A 14,405-nucleotide genomic window follows, 5' to 3' on the forward strand; every position below is an offset into this window, starting at 1 on the left:
TAACACAAGCCATAGATCCTTACTCAAAATATCTTCAGAGAACCCATAATTTCTGCTTGTGCTATTGTGCATCATTTAGAAAGGCATCCAATTTTGATTTAGAGGCTTAACAGGATGGAGAATCTAATGCAACCCTGGAGCAGTTGTTCCTATGGGCATTACCCTCCTGGTAAGTGTCCCATATGGGGCTAGACACAAGTCATTGTTCTGTTATTTAGCTCCAGCTGTATTTACTTATTTCCTGGACCTGAAGAAGGGCACTTTCTGCCTGAAACCTTGTCTAACATCTCTCCCAACCATACAGTAGGTCCAATAAAAGATACGACCAAAAAATCCTTGCTGCCAAAATATTTCCCACTTTCTTCTGGCCTCAGCTTTCAGCTATATATGTGGAACATCCATCCCAGGTGGGTTTCAGAGAACTTCAGACATGGAACAGACTGACATGCACATTACACAGAGAGATTGCTTCATTTGCTATTTAATCAGCAGGTGACTTCAGGTGATTAAGTAGGTTATTGCCTATGAAAGCTCATGCCACTCTAAACCACTTAGAGCACTCCAAGAGAGTGGTTCTCAGCACCCCTCAGAAAATGCCAGCTCTTGGGGGGTGGGGTTTGACTAGGGAAAAATAATAGAGCAATTTTTCTGTTGCAAAGAGCTGAGAAAAAAATCACAATAGGTCAGAGTGCTTTTAACACTGTGGATTCCTATTTGAAAACCCTGGGTTTATCTTGTGAAGCATATTAAATACCTAACAATGCTAACATTGTATGGCACTCCATGGCACCCTTGAAAGAATCACAAGACACCCCAGGGTGCTGCAGCACCCTGCTTGAGAATCACTGCTTTAAAATGTCACACTGCCCTACTTTCTGCTTAAGATACCACCATGACCTACCTTCTGTCCAACTTCAGAATAATATGGTAACCACCTCTGTTTCTATTTAAATGCTATTTAAATGCAAGGGTGGGCAACAACACTAATGGCATATGAAAACAAATCATACTTGCACAATAAACTTATTATACCTGGCAGTGGGATCTTCAAGATCACTGTGTTGCCTCCTAATCTATTGATGCAGCACTTTGAATAGGCTAATTAGTAGAGCTGTGGTAAATTTTGATGGGTATTCTGTTCTGAAGCTGTTTTGACATGTTTTGAGCTTGAAACAGCATAATCAAAATGAAACAAAAGGCTTCGAAACATTTCGAAAGTTTCTGTTCAAAGTAAAACCAGTATTACTTGCTGGCAGCGCCACTGGCAGCATGCTGTCATCCTACATGCAGATCCGGGGGCCTGCTCCCTTTGGCACAGCCCTCCTGGACCTGTGTGTAGGATGACAGAGGGCTGCCACTGCTGGCTGAGGCCAGTGCCAGCACTGGGTTCTTCCTGGCAGACTTGGGTGCTGGCACTGGACCCAGCCGGCAGTGGCAGCATACTGTCATTCACATGCTCCACAGCCAGTGGGTGCAGAGCTTTAAAAAAAAAGTCCTATACTCACTGGGTCTGGCAGTGGCAACTGGGGCCTCTGGGCATTCATGGAAGAGCCCCCCCATGCAGTGCAGGGCAACAGGGATCACCCCCCGCCTGGCACTCGCGAGGCAGCTGCACCATCACGCAGATGCAGCAGAGCTCAGCAGGGCACCATAGACTGTCCTGGAGCTGTGGCAGATCCACCTGTCAGCCAGAGCTCCCAGTTTGATTTCCCAGCTCTCTGATCATTCCCCCAGCTCTTCCTGGGGGGCACAGACGTCAGATCTGCATGCAAGGTTTTAGCAGGCTGCCACTGCCATCTGGAAAAATAGCCCAGAGCTGCCATCATCCCCAGCTGGCAGTGGCAGCCTGCTGTCATCTCTCATCATCCAGGGGCCTGCACCCCACAGGAAGAGCTGGGAGAAAGGATCAGAGAGCTGGGGGAAAGATTGGAGAGTTGGGGAATTGAACCAGGAACTGGTGAACTGGCAACCTGCTGAAACCCCACACGCAGATTGGGACCTGCATCCCCCAGGAAGCCTGTGGGGCTGTGCCAGACTCCTTCCAGGGGAGCAGGCCTCAGATCTGCGTGCGGGATGACAGCATGCTGCCACTGCCCGCAAGTGATTCTAGTTTTGCTTTGAACAGTTTGAGGTGCAGTTTCACAAAAAACCCTGCACCTATCTCCTTGAAACATGGCAGGCTTCATGCCCTGAGAGGGGCTACCATCCCTGTAATTTTCATCTGAATCAGGCAAGGCGTGACAAAGTTATAGGCATTTTCGTTATTCCCCATGATAGCCTATGGGTGAAACATTGAAACAGCGAAACAGTTTCAAAAAAACAAAATGGAACAGTGCTTCAGAACAGTGAAACAAAACACTGTCCCTTTGAAATGGTGAAACAGAAGTAAAAAAGAAACAGTGCTGTTTAGCACAGCCCTACTAATCAGTGCTGCTGAGTGACAGTGCCAATTAACCTTTCTCCATGCTAAGTCACCCACCCATAATTTAGCTAGGGGGCTGGACCAGGTGCCCTCATGAGATCCCTTCCAGTTATACTTTTCTATAATCCTATGATGCTAAACAAACAAAGCTACAGTGCTTCAGCCTAGAAGGCAGCCTACATGGAACAACACAGTTAGCTTGAGGCCACCTTTGCCAGGCACAGTAAATTTACTGTAGAAAGAACAAGCTTAAAAATACCTTATGCACAACTGAAATTTCCAGGGAAGTTTATAAAGGCAGCATAACAAATCTAGCTTTAGATAACTATATTTCTTGTCTGTTTTAGATGCAGTCACTGGATCTTGGGCTCTTGAGCTCAAATCTAGCATCTATCTGTAGCTTTTTAGACTCAGGCATCCCTCAATAGCCTTTGTAGACTCTGGGCTTCCCTCAATAGCCTCAAGACATCCCTCAGAAAATGCCAGCTCTTAATTTTTACTTGTTTTTTGTTTACAGAAAAACAATAAAGCAATTCTTCTGTCCAAGGAATCCAGAAAGAGCACAACAGGCCAGAATGCTTCTGATACTATGGATTCCTTTTTGAAATCTCTGGGTTTATCTTGGGAATCATGTTTGCATACCTAACAGTGCTAACTTTACACAACATCCTTGAAAGGCCCTCAAGGCACCCTGGTTCAGAATCACTTATCTATGCTATTTATAATACCTTCATCACCAAGGAAGTCAAACACTTGATGTACTTACAAGCTAGGAATCTATTGCCAAGAGATACACATCTCTTAAGTAAAGATAAAGAGGGTTGTTTCTGAAGGGTTAGGGATGAGGGGGCAGGGAAGAACACACAACCAAGGACAACCAACAGACAACTAAAATATACTTCCCCTGGGTGGTGGGATTCTTCTTTATTCAGATGTTCCTGAAAGAGCAGGTCCCTGGAACTGAAACTTATTTTTAAGATCTCTCAGGGTATAAAAGGCATGGTCAGCTTTAAAGAAAGTTCCAAAAAGAATCAACCTGTCACTGGTAGCTCCTGGAGGCTAAATCCATTCCCAGAAAGGCTGCTTTCTTGCTCTTTACCCTTTGAATGCATTGGGCGTTCAGTCTCTAAAACAGGAAGGTAGCATTTGTGACCAGCAGGATCAATTTCTTGAAACACATAGCCTGGTGGTTCTTTGTAAGAGGCAAGGCACCTGGCAATCTTCTTTGGTGTGTAGCTGCTTGTGTAGATGGTTTGTCCTTCAAATGGTGTGACAGACCGCAGACTTGACCAACCTGGCTTAAAGCTCTTTGTGAAAGTAGGTGGGTGGGGCACATAATGGGTCTGAAAAGTAGTCAAGTAATCCATTGGTTCTTCTGCCACCTTCAGTTCTGGTGCATGTATAATGGGCTTTGTTTTTGCACACTGCCATGCCTTGTAGTCATCCTTCATGGTGGAGCAGCTGTCAAAGGGCATGGTGCCTTTTTTAAATTGAGCCAGTGGCTGACATGACTTGGCAGGCTGGCCCTTATGGGGTGTGTAATGGGTTTGCATAGTTGTCTTAAGGTCCATTTTCTCCACAGGAGGGACATACACAGCAGGTTTTTTGATGGATATGGGAGGGTGTGGCCAAAGCAAATATTTGTCCCGAAACTCTGTGGAAGAGGGAAATGGGACATCATGGCATGGCACTGTATGGCGTGGCTTCATTGCCTTGGCTGGCAGGCCAGCCAGCCCCCTGTAAGATTGTTTGTGGGTGGTAAGGCCATCAAATGGGGTATCAGAGGGCTTATACTTTTCATATTCATGGACAAAGCGTTTCTCCAGGGGATGTGGTACATAACTCAACATATAATTTGTCAGGTTTTCAAAGGGAGTCATATTCTTCTGGACCAAATTCAAAGGTTTGTAGCTCTTCGTGGCAACTGGCCCCTTAAACTGGTAGTCATCCTGGATAGTGGTTCTGTGGTCAAATTTTTCTTCTGATGGATGATATTTATTGTTTGGCTTAATCATCTCACGTTTTGGTACATTCCATGGCACATAGTCATCTGAAACATTAGAGAAGGTGGATTTAAGTGCCCATCTATGCAGAAAATCTGTAACAAGTTTAAAAATATGTCATAGTAACTTCAGTTAGTAATTGCTTTTATAATCATTGTGTGTCATTTGTTCATCAAGAGCTTCTGTCTGTAACCAGCATCCCATTGTGCTGGGCATTGAACAAACATGCAGAAGACATAGTTCCTACCCTTAAAGCTTAAAGTCTAAATAGCCCAGACAGAAAATGGTACAAGAAAACAAGTAGTATCCTCATCCAAAGCACAAGAAGATTAAGTGACAAATTCACAAATGGAATCTAAGAGTTAAATCCAGCTACGCCCTAATCTAGAACCTAAGCTACATGACTGTCCTTCCTTCCCATGTCTTCCTCTATGATGATGACCAGTTTTCTGAATTAGAAGGGAGTTTGATATTTGTCTTTCTTCTTGAATGATACCTGGAGCTGTGCATAGTAGTATCTTAGACATTGCTTGTATTACTTGACAGGGTAACAATGCTGTCACCATGAGAGAGAAACTCACACTCAAAAAATAAATAGTAATATTTAGTAGTAGTAGTAGCAGTACTGTGAAGTACTTCCAACCCCAAACATCTAAGTGTAGTCTACCTCTGAACAGGAATGTGCCCTATCTACATCTTGGACTGGTTAATATTATATCCTGTTTTGTAAATGGGAAAACTGAGGCACAGAACATCAAAGTGAATTGCCCAAAGTTCCATTGTAAATTTGTAGCAAAGACTTCTGGCTCAGACCACTATTGTAACCACAAACCCATCCTTCTTCCTTCCTATTAATCCTGTGCAATTTACCATTGAGAGCAACATGGTTACTGGTAGGAAGTTGAAATGAAATAGTCTTGGAGCTAACCCAGATCTGGTGGTGGGGTTCTTTTTATTTCTTTTTTTTTTTTCACTTTTAAACCACATAGAGAGTCATGAAGCAAATAATCTTCCAGCTGATTCTGCCCAGGAAGGAAGTCTGGATTTCAGAGTACTAGAAAGCAAATGATGCAATTAAGTATCAGGATATTTGATCTCTCCAATCCAAGCAGTGTTATTCCCACTGAAATTGTGGCTATCATACAGCACAAACAGAATTATACCAGAGCTAAGTGCATGACAGTGGAAAGCTGAAAATGAAAACTACATTTTTAAAAAAGTAAATGTTTGGTCACAAGTTACTGTCCTGACCCTAAGAGCAGAGCAGCAGAAGACTGGTATTGATGCTGCTGAGGACTCTAGCTTCCTTTTGAGCCCTCAATATACTATGCAAAAAATGCACTCATTGCAAGACTGCAGGGAAAAAAAGGGGGTCTCCTGGTCAGCTAGCAGGGTGCTTTTCCATGTGCTTTTCTGAAGTTTGAAATTTTGGTTGTTTTTGAAGACATCTGGAAGTCAGTGGCAAACTCCCCATTGAGGCCAGGATTATGTCAACAAGGAGATTTGGAGCTAAATCTACAAAGAAATGTAGTTGCCTAGCCATTACTATGGAGTGTCAAAGATATGGCCCCTGGGCCAGATCTGTGCTGTGGGACTCCTGGAAAGGCTGGGGTGAGGGAGGTGGGAGCTGGAACTCACCTTTAAACTCCACAGTCCAGAGCCCTGCTCGGGATGTGTTTTGGCAGCAGCAGTAGGAAGCAAGAGCAAGCTGCATTAATCCTTGCAGTTCCTCATGGGCCAGATCTGGATGCACCTTGACTGGGGGAGGGTGGGGAGGGTCCTCTGGTTTTTCAGTATAATAATGTCACCTGTAGATGCGCCCAGTTGTGCTGCCACCCAGCAGCTGGGTAAGTGTATTATTTTAAATCACTTGTGAATATTTTCATTCCAAAGCAAAATCATAAGTAGCCTAGGCATTCAGACTGAATTCTTAAGCAGAAATAACTTCTTTTTTATACATGGCTCATTAAAATTGCCAAAAGTGGCTGCTGAAATTCTCAAAACCTCTCAGCTGCTGCCTAATATCCCTAGAGGACTATATTTTTGCTGCTGGGCTTGTGTATAATCACTCAAGGCCTGGAACTGCTAGGCTGCTTGGAGACCTCATTCTCACTTAAGCCCTGAAAGGCATCTCAACCCAGGCATTTCTCTACCTAGCTGCTTTGCAGGGCCAGATTTGGCATGGATTTTCAGAACAGGTATGTCTAAGGCTCCCCTCTACACATCACATGTATTATGCAATTTTCTGATTAATTGTGCAATTAATTTAGGCTGGCCACACATGCAAATTAACCGTGGTACCTTAAAAAAGGTCCAACCAACTATAAAGTTATTGCTGGAAAATATGTAATAACTTTATAGCTGGTTTCTATCCAGCTTTAATTTTAATGTGCGGCCTGTGCCTCGAGGCTGGGAGCCCAGTCAGGTGATTGGAGCTCCCAGCTGGAGGGGCCCTAACCTACAGAAAAGACAGGCGAGTGTAGCCCTCCACAGACTCAGCAACCTTTGTTCAAAATTCTCCAGAGCTAAATTTATAGCAGGAATGTGTACCCATGTCTCACACTTCCCAGTTAAGCGCCCTAACCACTAGGCTACTGGAGTGGAGGGGAGTAGTCTGTTCGTGCTTTTCCTTGAGATAAGCCTGACCTGGCTTAATTCCAAGAGAGGGTTCACAATGGGAAGCCCCAAGTGAAAAAAGGCACTTCCCTCCAGCCTGGAATTAGGCACCAAAATATGTTTGAGATGTGAAGTTCAACTCCTACCCCTCTCCTTAACCTTTCCTGCCAGCTCTTTAGAATCATAGGAAATTAGGATTGGAAGGGACCTCAGAAGGTCATCTAGTCCAACTCCCTGCTCAAAGTAGGACCATCCCCAACTAGAAATCCCAGCCAGGGCTTTGTCAAGCCAAACCTTAAAAACCTCCTAGCTCAAACTAGTTTCCGCTCAAACTAGAACTCTAGGTTGGTTTTACCCCTTGAGATTCCCCAGTTCAATCCCAAAATAGTGGTCATCATCATCCAGGATTCAAACTGCTGCAGGCGCAGATGTTCAGGTTGAACTTCCTTTGAGCCAAGGAAGTATGTCACCAAATACTGAGTGTGTGTTATAGTGGAAATAAGTTATGACCCCTTGCTACAGAGCTGTAGCAGCTCTTGAGATGTCCACTCTAATCCCTGGTAAGAATCATCCCAGAGTCAACTGAAAGATTAGTACAGCACATATTTTTTCAAAAGTAGAACACCTACAAAGGCCAACAAAGGCATAGGCCAAGCTGGATCCTAGGATGAGAGGGTGCAGGGGCTCATTAAGTGAGAAACTAGCCAGGTGCTCCTGTTCATGAAAGACTGTCTCCAAGAAAGAGCACAGGTGGTTTAAAAGGTCTGACACTTAAAGTACTTAGAAAATCAAAGTCACACTGAAACACAGTTTTTCACAGTTTCTCAGCCTTGTTTGTAATACTCTAGTCCATGCAGTTCATAGATACTATCAAGAGTTTTACAAAATATTAGAAATACAACAAATGTTTCCATGTCTCTTCAATTTTAAACTTTTACTATCTCCACACATTTGGAGTCATCCTAGACATTATGAATTTATTTTACTTAGTTTAAGCCAACATGCTACTATCTCCTCAAAATATGTTAAAATTTTATTGAAACTCTAATTCTTCTCCAGTAGATATTAATGGTTTTCCATGTACCATCATCTTGAAAACATTAGGGAATATGGAAGAGAACCTTTGATATGAACCACGTGTTATACAGGCTCAGGCAGATCTCAGTATAACCAAGCCAAACAACCCTAAAATTAGGTTACATACCCAATGGATACATACAAGCAGTTAAGTGTAGCTAAGACAAGATCATTTGAAAATATAGTTCATACAATGTTAAAAATTAATTTGCATTGTGATATCTGGCCACTTTATTTAAACCCACAATCCAATATAGCACTGGATTGTATAGCTTTACAACTTCATCCAAAAGGCATTTATTGCCAAAACAGTATTATTTGAAACCTCACAGAATGGCATATTACATATGATTTTCACTTTGAGAAGTGATTAATAAAAACTTTTAATGTCATGATGCAGACTAGGTAAGTGCAGCCCCCACACCGAAGCACCCTGGTGCCCCAGCCAGACAGCTCAGTGTCTCCACGTATGCTGCTACACACAAAAATACCTTGCAGCAGGGTAGTACCTGTATTTGCAAATACCAGCACTACCCTGCAGTGGAAGTTTTGTGCCCCCTAGTTTTGTGCCCCCTAACTGGGGTACATGTGTAGACATTAAAATGTTTGCTGCCGAGCTGATTAGTTAGGTCCTCAATAATTGTCTTGTGTAGACATGTCCAGTAAGTACAAGAGTACTGCTCAAAAGTGTTTCTATTGAATATCTGTGCTAAAACTTGCAGCAGTTTCAAAAAAAAAAGGTAACATGCTCTGCTAAACTGGAAGCATCTAGCAGCTGGACAACAGGGGACCAGCGCAATAAAAATGCACCACACTTGACATGTGGCAACTTGCATTGCTCTTCAGCTTCCTGTTGTAGCCTATGTTTGGGGCAGTGGCAAAGGGCCCAAAGAAGGTCTGAGGCTCTCTAGGCAGTTGGCAAGAAGAGCGGGGAAAGACTTCCACATAGCTGTACAACCCAGAAATAAATCTGGCCAACCTGAAGGAGACAGAGAATTAGAAATAATTTACAATGTTGTCTTTATTCTATATCCAACCCAGATGCATTCCCAGAAGGAAATGATTTCCTTGGATGATATTTTTATTGGACCAACTGCATGGTTGGGATAGTCTTAAACAAGCTTCTGAATGCAATATATTCTTCTTCAGGTCTCTAGTAATTATTTTGTGGTTATAGCTTCTATAGAAGCTACCTATTAGAGATGGGGATATAAGGAATAACAGACACTGTATTCTTGTTATGGCTTCTTCAAGAAAGCTGTTATTTCTGAAGCCCGTTTTACAAACTAGCTGCTAGGGTGTGTGGGTGCATACCTTTGTAGGTAGGTATAGTATTCATCTTGTCACTGGTGGTATACTTAGTCTCACAGGGTAAGCACGGAGGTACTCGGCAAATAGGGTAGGGATTATAGTCTTGTGTATATGTGGAGGTCAAATCCATATTATCATCACTCTTGACATACTTTTCAGGTAGCTTGCATTTCACTGGCAACACTTCATGAGCTACGTAATCTCTCCTGTGAACAATAATGTCAATATATCATACTTATGTCTTTGTCCTAAGGATAAAGTTTATGTTCCTTCTGCTGGACACACAAAGAAATGAACACTTCACCCCCAGAAAGTCTGAATAAGATATAGGTGGCTAATGAAATGCACAAGCCTTCACTTGTAGAAACTTGGGCTTCAACAGTTCTGAAATTATGCGTAAAAAAGAGGCTGATATAGCTCTGGGCTACCTTAAGTGAACCAAATTCCACCTTGTCCGAACCCAGTGAACCCAAAGTTTATACAACAGACTTACACCAAGGAAAAATATAACCAGTGAATATCATGGTCTCATTCTAGGAAAAATGTACTACACAATTCAAAGGCCTATGTTAAAAGTAAGGTCCATGTTAGCAGAGGTAATAGACTTGTTTAGATTGGGAATGAGTTATACTAGGAGAGTTGGGTCAGCTTTGTAACAGACATTTCATGAGCCCTCACTCCATAACAATCATGAAGAGTAATTTCTTTATGGCTACAAATATTCAATAGAGCCTAATGGTTAGTCATCTACATCCCACTAATATTCAACATGATTTTGATACCTATCTCCCTTGGGATTTTTTAGCTTCTACTCCTTCCTGTCAGGACTCCAGTGTTTCAGTGAAGACTACTATAGGACACATAGGGTGAAGTTACATGTTATACTTAAACCACATTAAATCTGTGGAACATTAAGTGGTGTTAAGCTGGAACATGCTGTGGGCAGTCACACATTAAGGGTTAATACCATTTCTGGCCTGCACAGCTCTGACTTGCCACTAGAAGCCAGGATGCCTGGGCTCTATCCCTACTCTGGGTGTAGGAACAAGGGGAGCATGACAGACTGGACGTGCTGCATCCTGGGATGCTGGAGGATTGAAAATTGCTCATTTGATCTCATCACTCCTGTCTGACTGAAAATGCAGCAGCATGCCTGGGAAGATTCCAAGAGTTCCAAAGGTAACCCAGGAGAATAATCCATTCTCCATTATACAGAGAAACAAGTAAATGGCTGCTTATGGTCATTCAAGAGACATCAGTCCTTTATAGGATCCCACTGCACCTTCAGCAGACTTTCTGTAACCCCATGAGGTGGTACAGCTGTTCCAGGTCCCAACATAGATGAGTGGATATTAAGATGTTGGTAAAGATGGAGCATTCTCTACTCCAGCAAAAGGTTTTAAACATTTACAATTTTAATAGCACAGTGAGACAAAGTAGTAAGTCTGACTTCTGCATCCCCCACATTAGATTTCACATAAATGGTTTTATCAAGGTTTTGATTAACATTATAACTAGCAACGTCATAGCCTCTTCCTACAAGGACATAATATACATGCATTCCTTAGAGACAGAAATATTTCCAGGGCTCTCTATTACAGAATACTTTACAGCTGACAACCCCTCAACACTGAACTGAAGACTAGGGAGTAAATAACTAACAAATAACACTCCAATATCACCACAACCAGAATCTGGATTGCAGATCATTTGCATCAATGTCTCTGGAAGGAAATTCACAGGGTGCATGTTGGAAACATAGCGGCATGATAAATATCATAGGTGACAAAAATGCAGCCTGTGGTCCAGATCTGGCTCATGGAGCCATGTATTCCAACCTGTGGGGCTCCTAGAGGCACCAGGAATTCAGAAATTAGGGGAGCAGGGGCAGGGCCCTCCATCACATTCCAAGATATAGAAGCCCTGTTGGGGATGTGTTCTCGTGGCATTAGGTGAGCAAGGGTTGCATTAGCTCCCAAAGCTAATTGGCATTGCTTGCCCCACAGCTCACCTTGCCACTGAAGGTGGGTCCAGATTTGCACAGTGAAGAGCCCTGGAGTCTGGATCCAGCCTGCAAGCAGCCCCTCAGTCTGGATCCAGCCTAGAGGGGTGCCAAATGAGTTACACACCTGATGATTTGTATAATTAATTATAACAGTAAATTGTACAAAGCTGTCAGTAAATCTAATCAAAGGATTGTGAATTTGGGGGAATGAACATTGACTTTTCCAACATAGTTTCATAGTTTCAGACTGGGAAAGAGACACCATGATTTAGGTGTCCCCTGCTGAGGGAGCTTGAGTCTCACCTCGATCCTAGGCAAGCTGTTCAAGAAAATTATGCTGGCACACATCCAGGAGGGGCCAGCAGGGGACTATATGCTTAGGGGCAACCAACACTTAGGGTTCATCAGTGGCAGGTCCTGTCAGACCAACCTGGTAGCCTTTTATGATCACATCACCAGATCATTAGATGCAGGGGTAGCAGTGGATATAGTCTTCCTGGACTTCCGGAAGGCTTTTGACACTGTCTCTCACCCCATTCTCATTAAGAAACTGGGGGGCTGTGGTGTAGACACAGTCAAATGGGTCGCCAACTGGCTGGTGGGCCACACCCAGAGGGTGGTAGTGGATGGGTCCTTCTCAACCTGGAAGAACGTGGGCAGTGGGGTTCCGCAGGGCTCGGTCCTCGGGCCCGCACTGTTCAACATCTTCATCAGTGATTTGGATGAGGGGGTAGAAAGCACCCTGTTCAGATTTGCTGATGACTCTAAGATGTGGGGGGACATGGGCACTTTGGAAGGATGCAACAGGCTACAATCAGACCTAGACAGGTTACAAGGGTGGGCGGACGAGAATAGGATGGGTTTCAACACAGACAAGTGCAAGGTGATGCACCTGGGGAGGAACAACTGGCACCAGACCTACAGGTTAGGGAAATCCCCTCTTGTCAGCACGGAGGCAGAAAGGGTTCTGGGGGTCATCATTGACTCCAAGATGAACATGGGCAGGCAGTGTGGAGAGGCAGTAAGGAAGGCCAACCACACCTTGGCATGCATCCACAGATGCATCTCGAGCAGGTCCAAAGAGGTGATCCTCCCCCTCTATGCGGCACTGGTCAGGCCGCAGCTGGAGTATTGCGTCCAGTTCTGGGTGCCACACTTCAAGAGGGATGTGGACAGCATGGAGAGGGTCCAGAGGAGGGCCACTCGTATGATCAGGGGACAGCAGGGCAGGCCCTATGAGGGAAGGCTATGGGACCTGAACCTGTTCAGCCTCCAAAAGAGAAGGCTGAGGGGGGATCTTGTGGCCTGTTATAAACTAGTCAGGGGGGATCAGCAGGCATTGGGGGAGTCACTGTTTCCCTGAGCACCACCAGGAGTAACCAGGAATAACGATCACAAGCTGGCAGAGGGTAGGTTTAGGTTAGATATCAGGAGGCGCTACTTCACAGTCAGGGCAGCTAGGGTCTGGAACCAGCTTCCAAGAGAAGTGGTGCTGGCTTCTACCCTGGGGGTGTTTAAGAGGAGGTTAGATAAACATCTTGCTGGGGTCATTTGACCCCAGTATTCTTTCCTGCCATGGCAGGGGGTCGGACTAGATGATCTGCTCAGGTCCCTTCCAATCCTAGAAACTATGAAACTATGAAACTATAATGTTTGTGTGACCCTTGAACTAATGTCCAGGGCTAGGAACAAAAATTACACATAAACCAGTATAAGTGATCAGAAAGCAGTCCAAATTTGTAATACAACAGAAGGTCAGTACATATAAACCACTTTCAAAGTGGCCAAAACCAGTTTAAGATAAACCTGGAGTAGTAACAGACTTAACTGATGTAAGTTAAATTGGTTCATTGAACTTCTGTCCCCGATCCCCTCCAGATTCAAGTTAACTCACAGTCCCCCAGCATCCCAGGATGCTTTGTACCTCCCCTGCAAACCCTGCCTCACAGAGAGGGCAAGTTAACCCTGGCCCAAGCTGTATGCTCCACCTGAGCAGGGTGGCATACTCTAGGGTCCTGTGGTTTCTGGCCTGAACCGCTGCAGGCATGTGGCTGCATTTCTGGAATCAAAAGTGAAGGTCTATTCACTTGCTTATCTGTTCAATCTACACAGCTCAGACTAACCTATGAAGACTGAGTTGATTCAGACTCAGGCTTTTTGACTGTCTTGTACTTAACCCAGGTGTTCCTGCTTCATCAATGAAAGTAACGAAGCTTCTTCATATGTCTTTAGGAAGTAACCAAAAAGCCAGCGCATAAAGGAGAACAAGAAACATCAACACAAGAGAGAGAGAGAGGAGCAGGAGGACAAAAGTAGACCCCAAACTAATAACACATTCCCCTGAATGAGAGAAGCTGCAATTGAAAATCACCATTCACTGACACCTTTTAATGCTTCTAATTAGATGCCACTCAAGCAAGCAGAGGATTTTTGATGCCAGAGCCTGAGGACACATGGGAAGTAGTGATGACCCTCCTCCCCTCAACCCCAACTCCCCACATTCATGCACTCACTGTCACGGCCCTACAATTTTTCCTCCCTTTTACCATTTCTTACTTTGTAGTTGAGGTGCCTTCCATAGGCACTGGAAGCCTCTTGTATTCTCCCTTGGGCTTGAACGAATCTCTGGGATGGGTTGTTGGGTAAAGGGGATATTTTTCCATGTACTCTGACAGGCAACATGGCTTCTCACTGCTGTCATAGATCCTTGTGAGGTGCGGGCAATGGTGGTACCTGCACAAGAAAGTAACATAGGAGTTAATGGCTAAGGCTTAACCAGGAGTACCCTCATGTACCAAATGTGAAGCTCCATTTCACCCATCTTTGCTTGTTTTTTCTAAAGGTGCGATCCTGCAGTGGCTACATGTGTACAAAGTAGGGTACTGGAAAGCTGCCAGGTCAGAACTCTCTACTTGCTTGGCACAGCTGTAAATGGATACACAAACTCAAGTCAATGGATAATCAAGGTCCT

General features: G+C 44.1%; 1 protein-coding gene across 1 annotated transcript; it reads right to left on the minus strand.

Moving 5' to 3' along the window:
• Positions 1-3,453: 3,453 nt before the first annotated feature.
• SAXO1 (stabilizer of axonemal microtubules 1) lies at positions 3,454-14,157 on the minus strand. The gene is made up of 3 exons (XM_090037643.1): positions 13,991-14,157; positions 9,433-9,635; positions 3,454-4,472 (listed from the first exon to the last, which is right to left on the minus strand). Exons 1-3 carry the CDS (start codon positions 14,095-14,097, stop codon positions 3,454-3,456), a joined length of 1,329 nt encoding a protein of 442 aa, XP_089893769.1. The 5' UTR covers positions 14,098-14,157.
• Between the last annotated feature and the right edge of the window lie 248 nt (positions 14,158-14,405).

The sequence above is a fragment of the Crocodylus siamensis genome, chromosome 3 (assembly GCF_052110815.1).
Source record: "Crocodylus siamensis isolate JL-2025a chromosome 3, ASM5211081v1, whole genome shotgun sequence".
Lineage (NCBI taxonomy): Eukaryota > Metazoa > Chordata > Crocodylia > Crocodylidae > Crocodylus > Crocodylus siamensis.

Bases quoted from the DNA above. Each gene is read 5' to 3' on its own strand.
- SAXO1 (XM_090037643.1), bottom strand. From the start codon at position 14,097: ATGGAAAAATATCCCCTTTACCCAACAACCCATCCCAGAGATTCGTTC. The intron at 9,636-13,990 runs GTAAGAAATGGT...TATTGTTCACAG, and splicing joins GAAGGCACCTCAACTACAAA to GAGAGATTACGTAGCTCATG. The intron at 4,473-9,432 runs GTATGCACCCAC...CTAATGTTTCAG, and splicing joins TACTATACCTACCTACAAAG to ATGACTATGTGCCATGGAAT.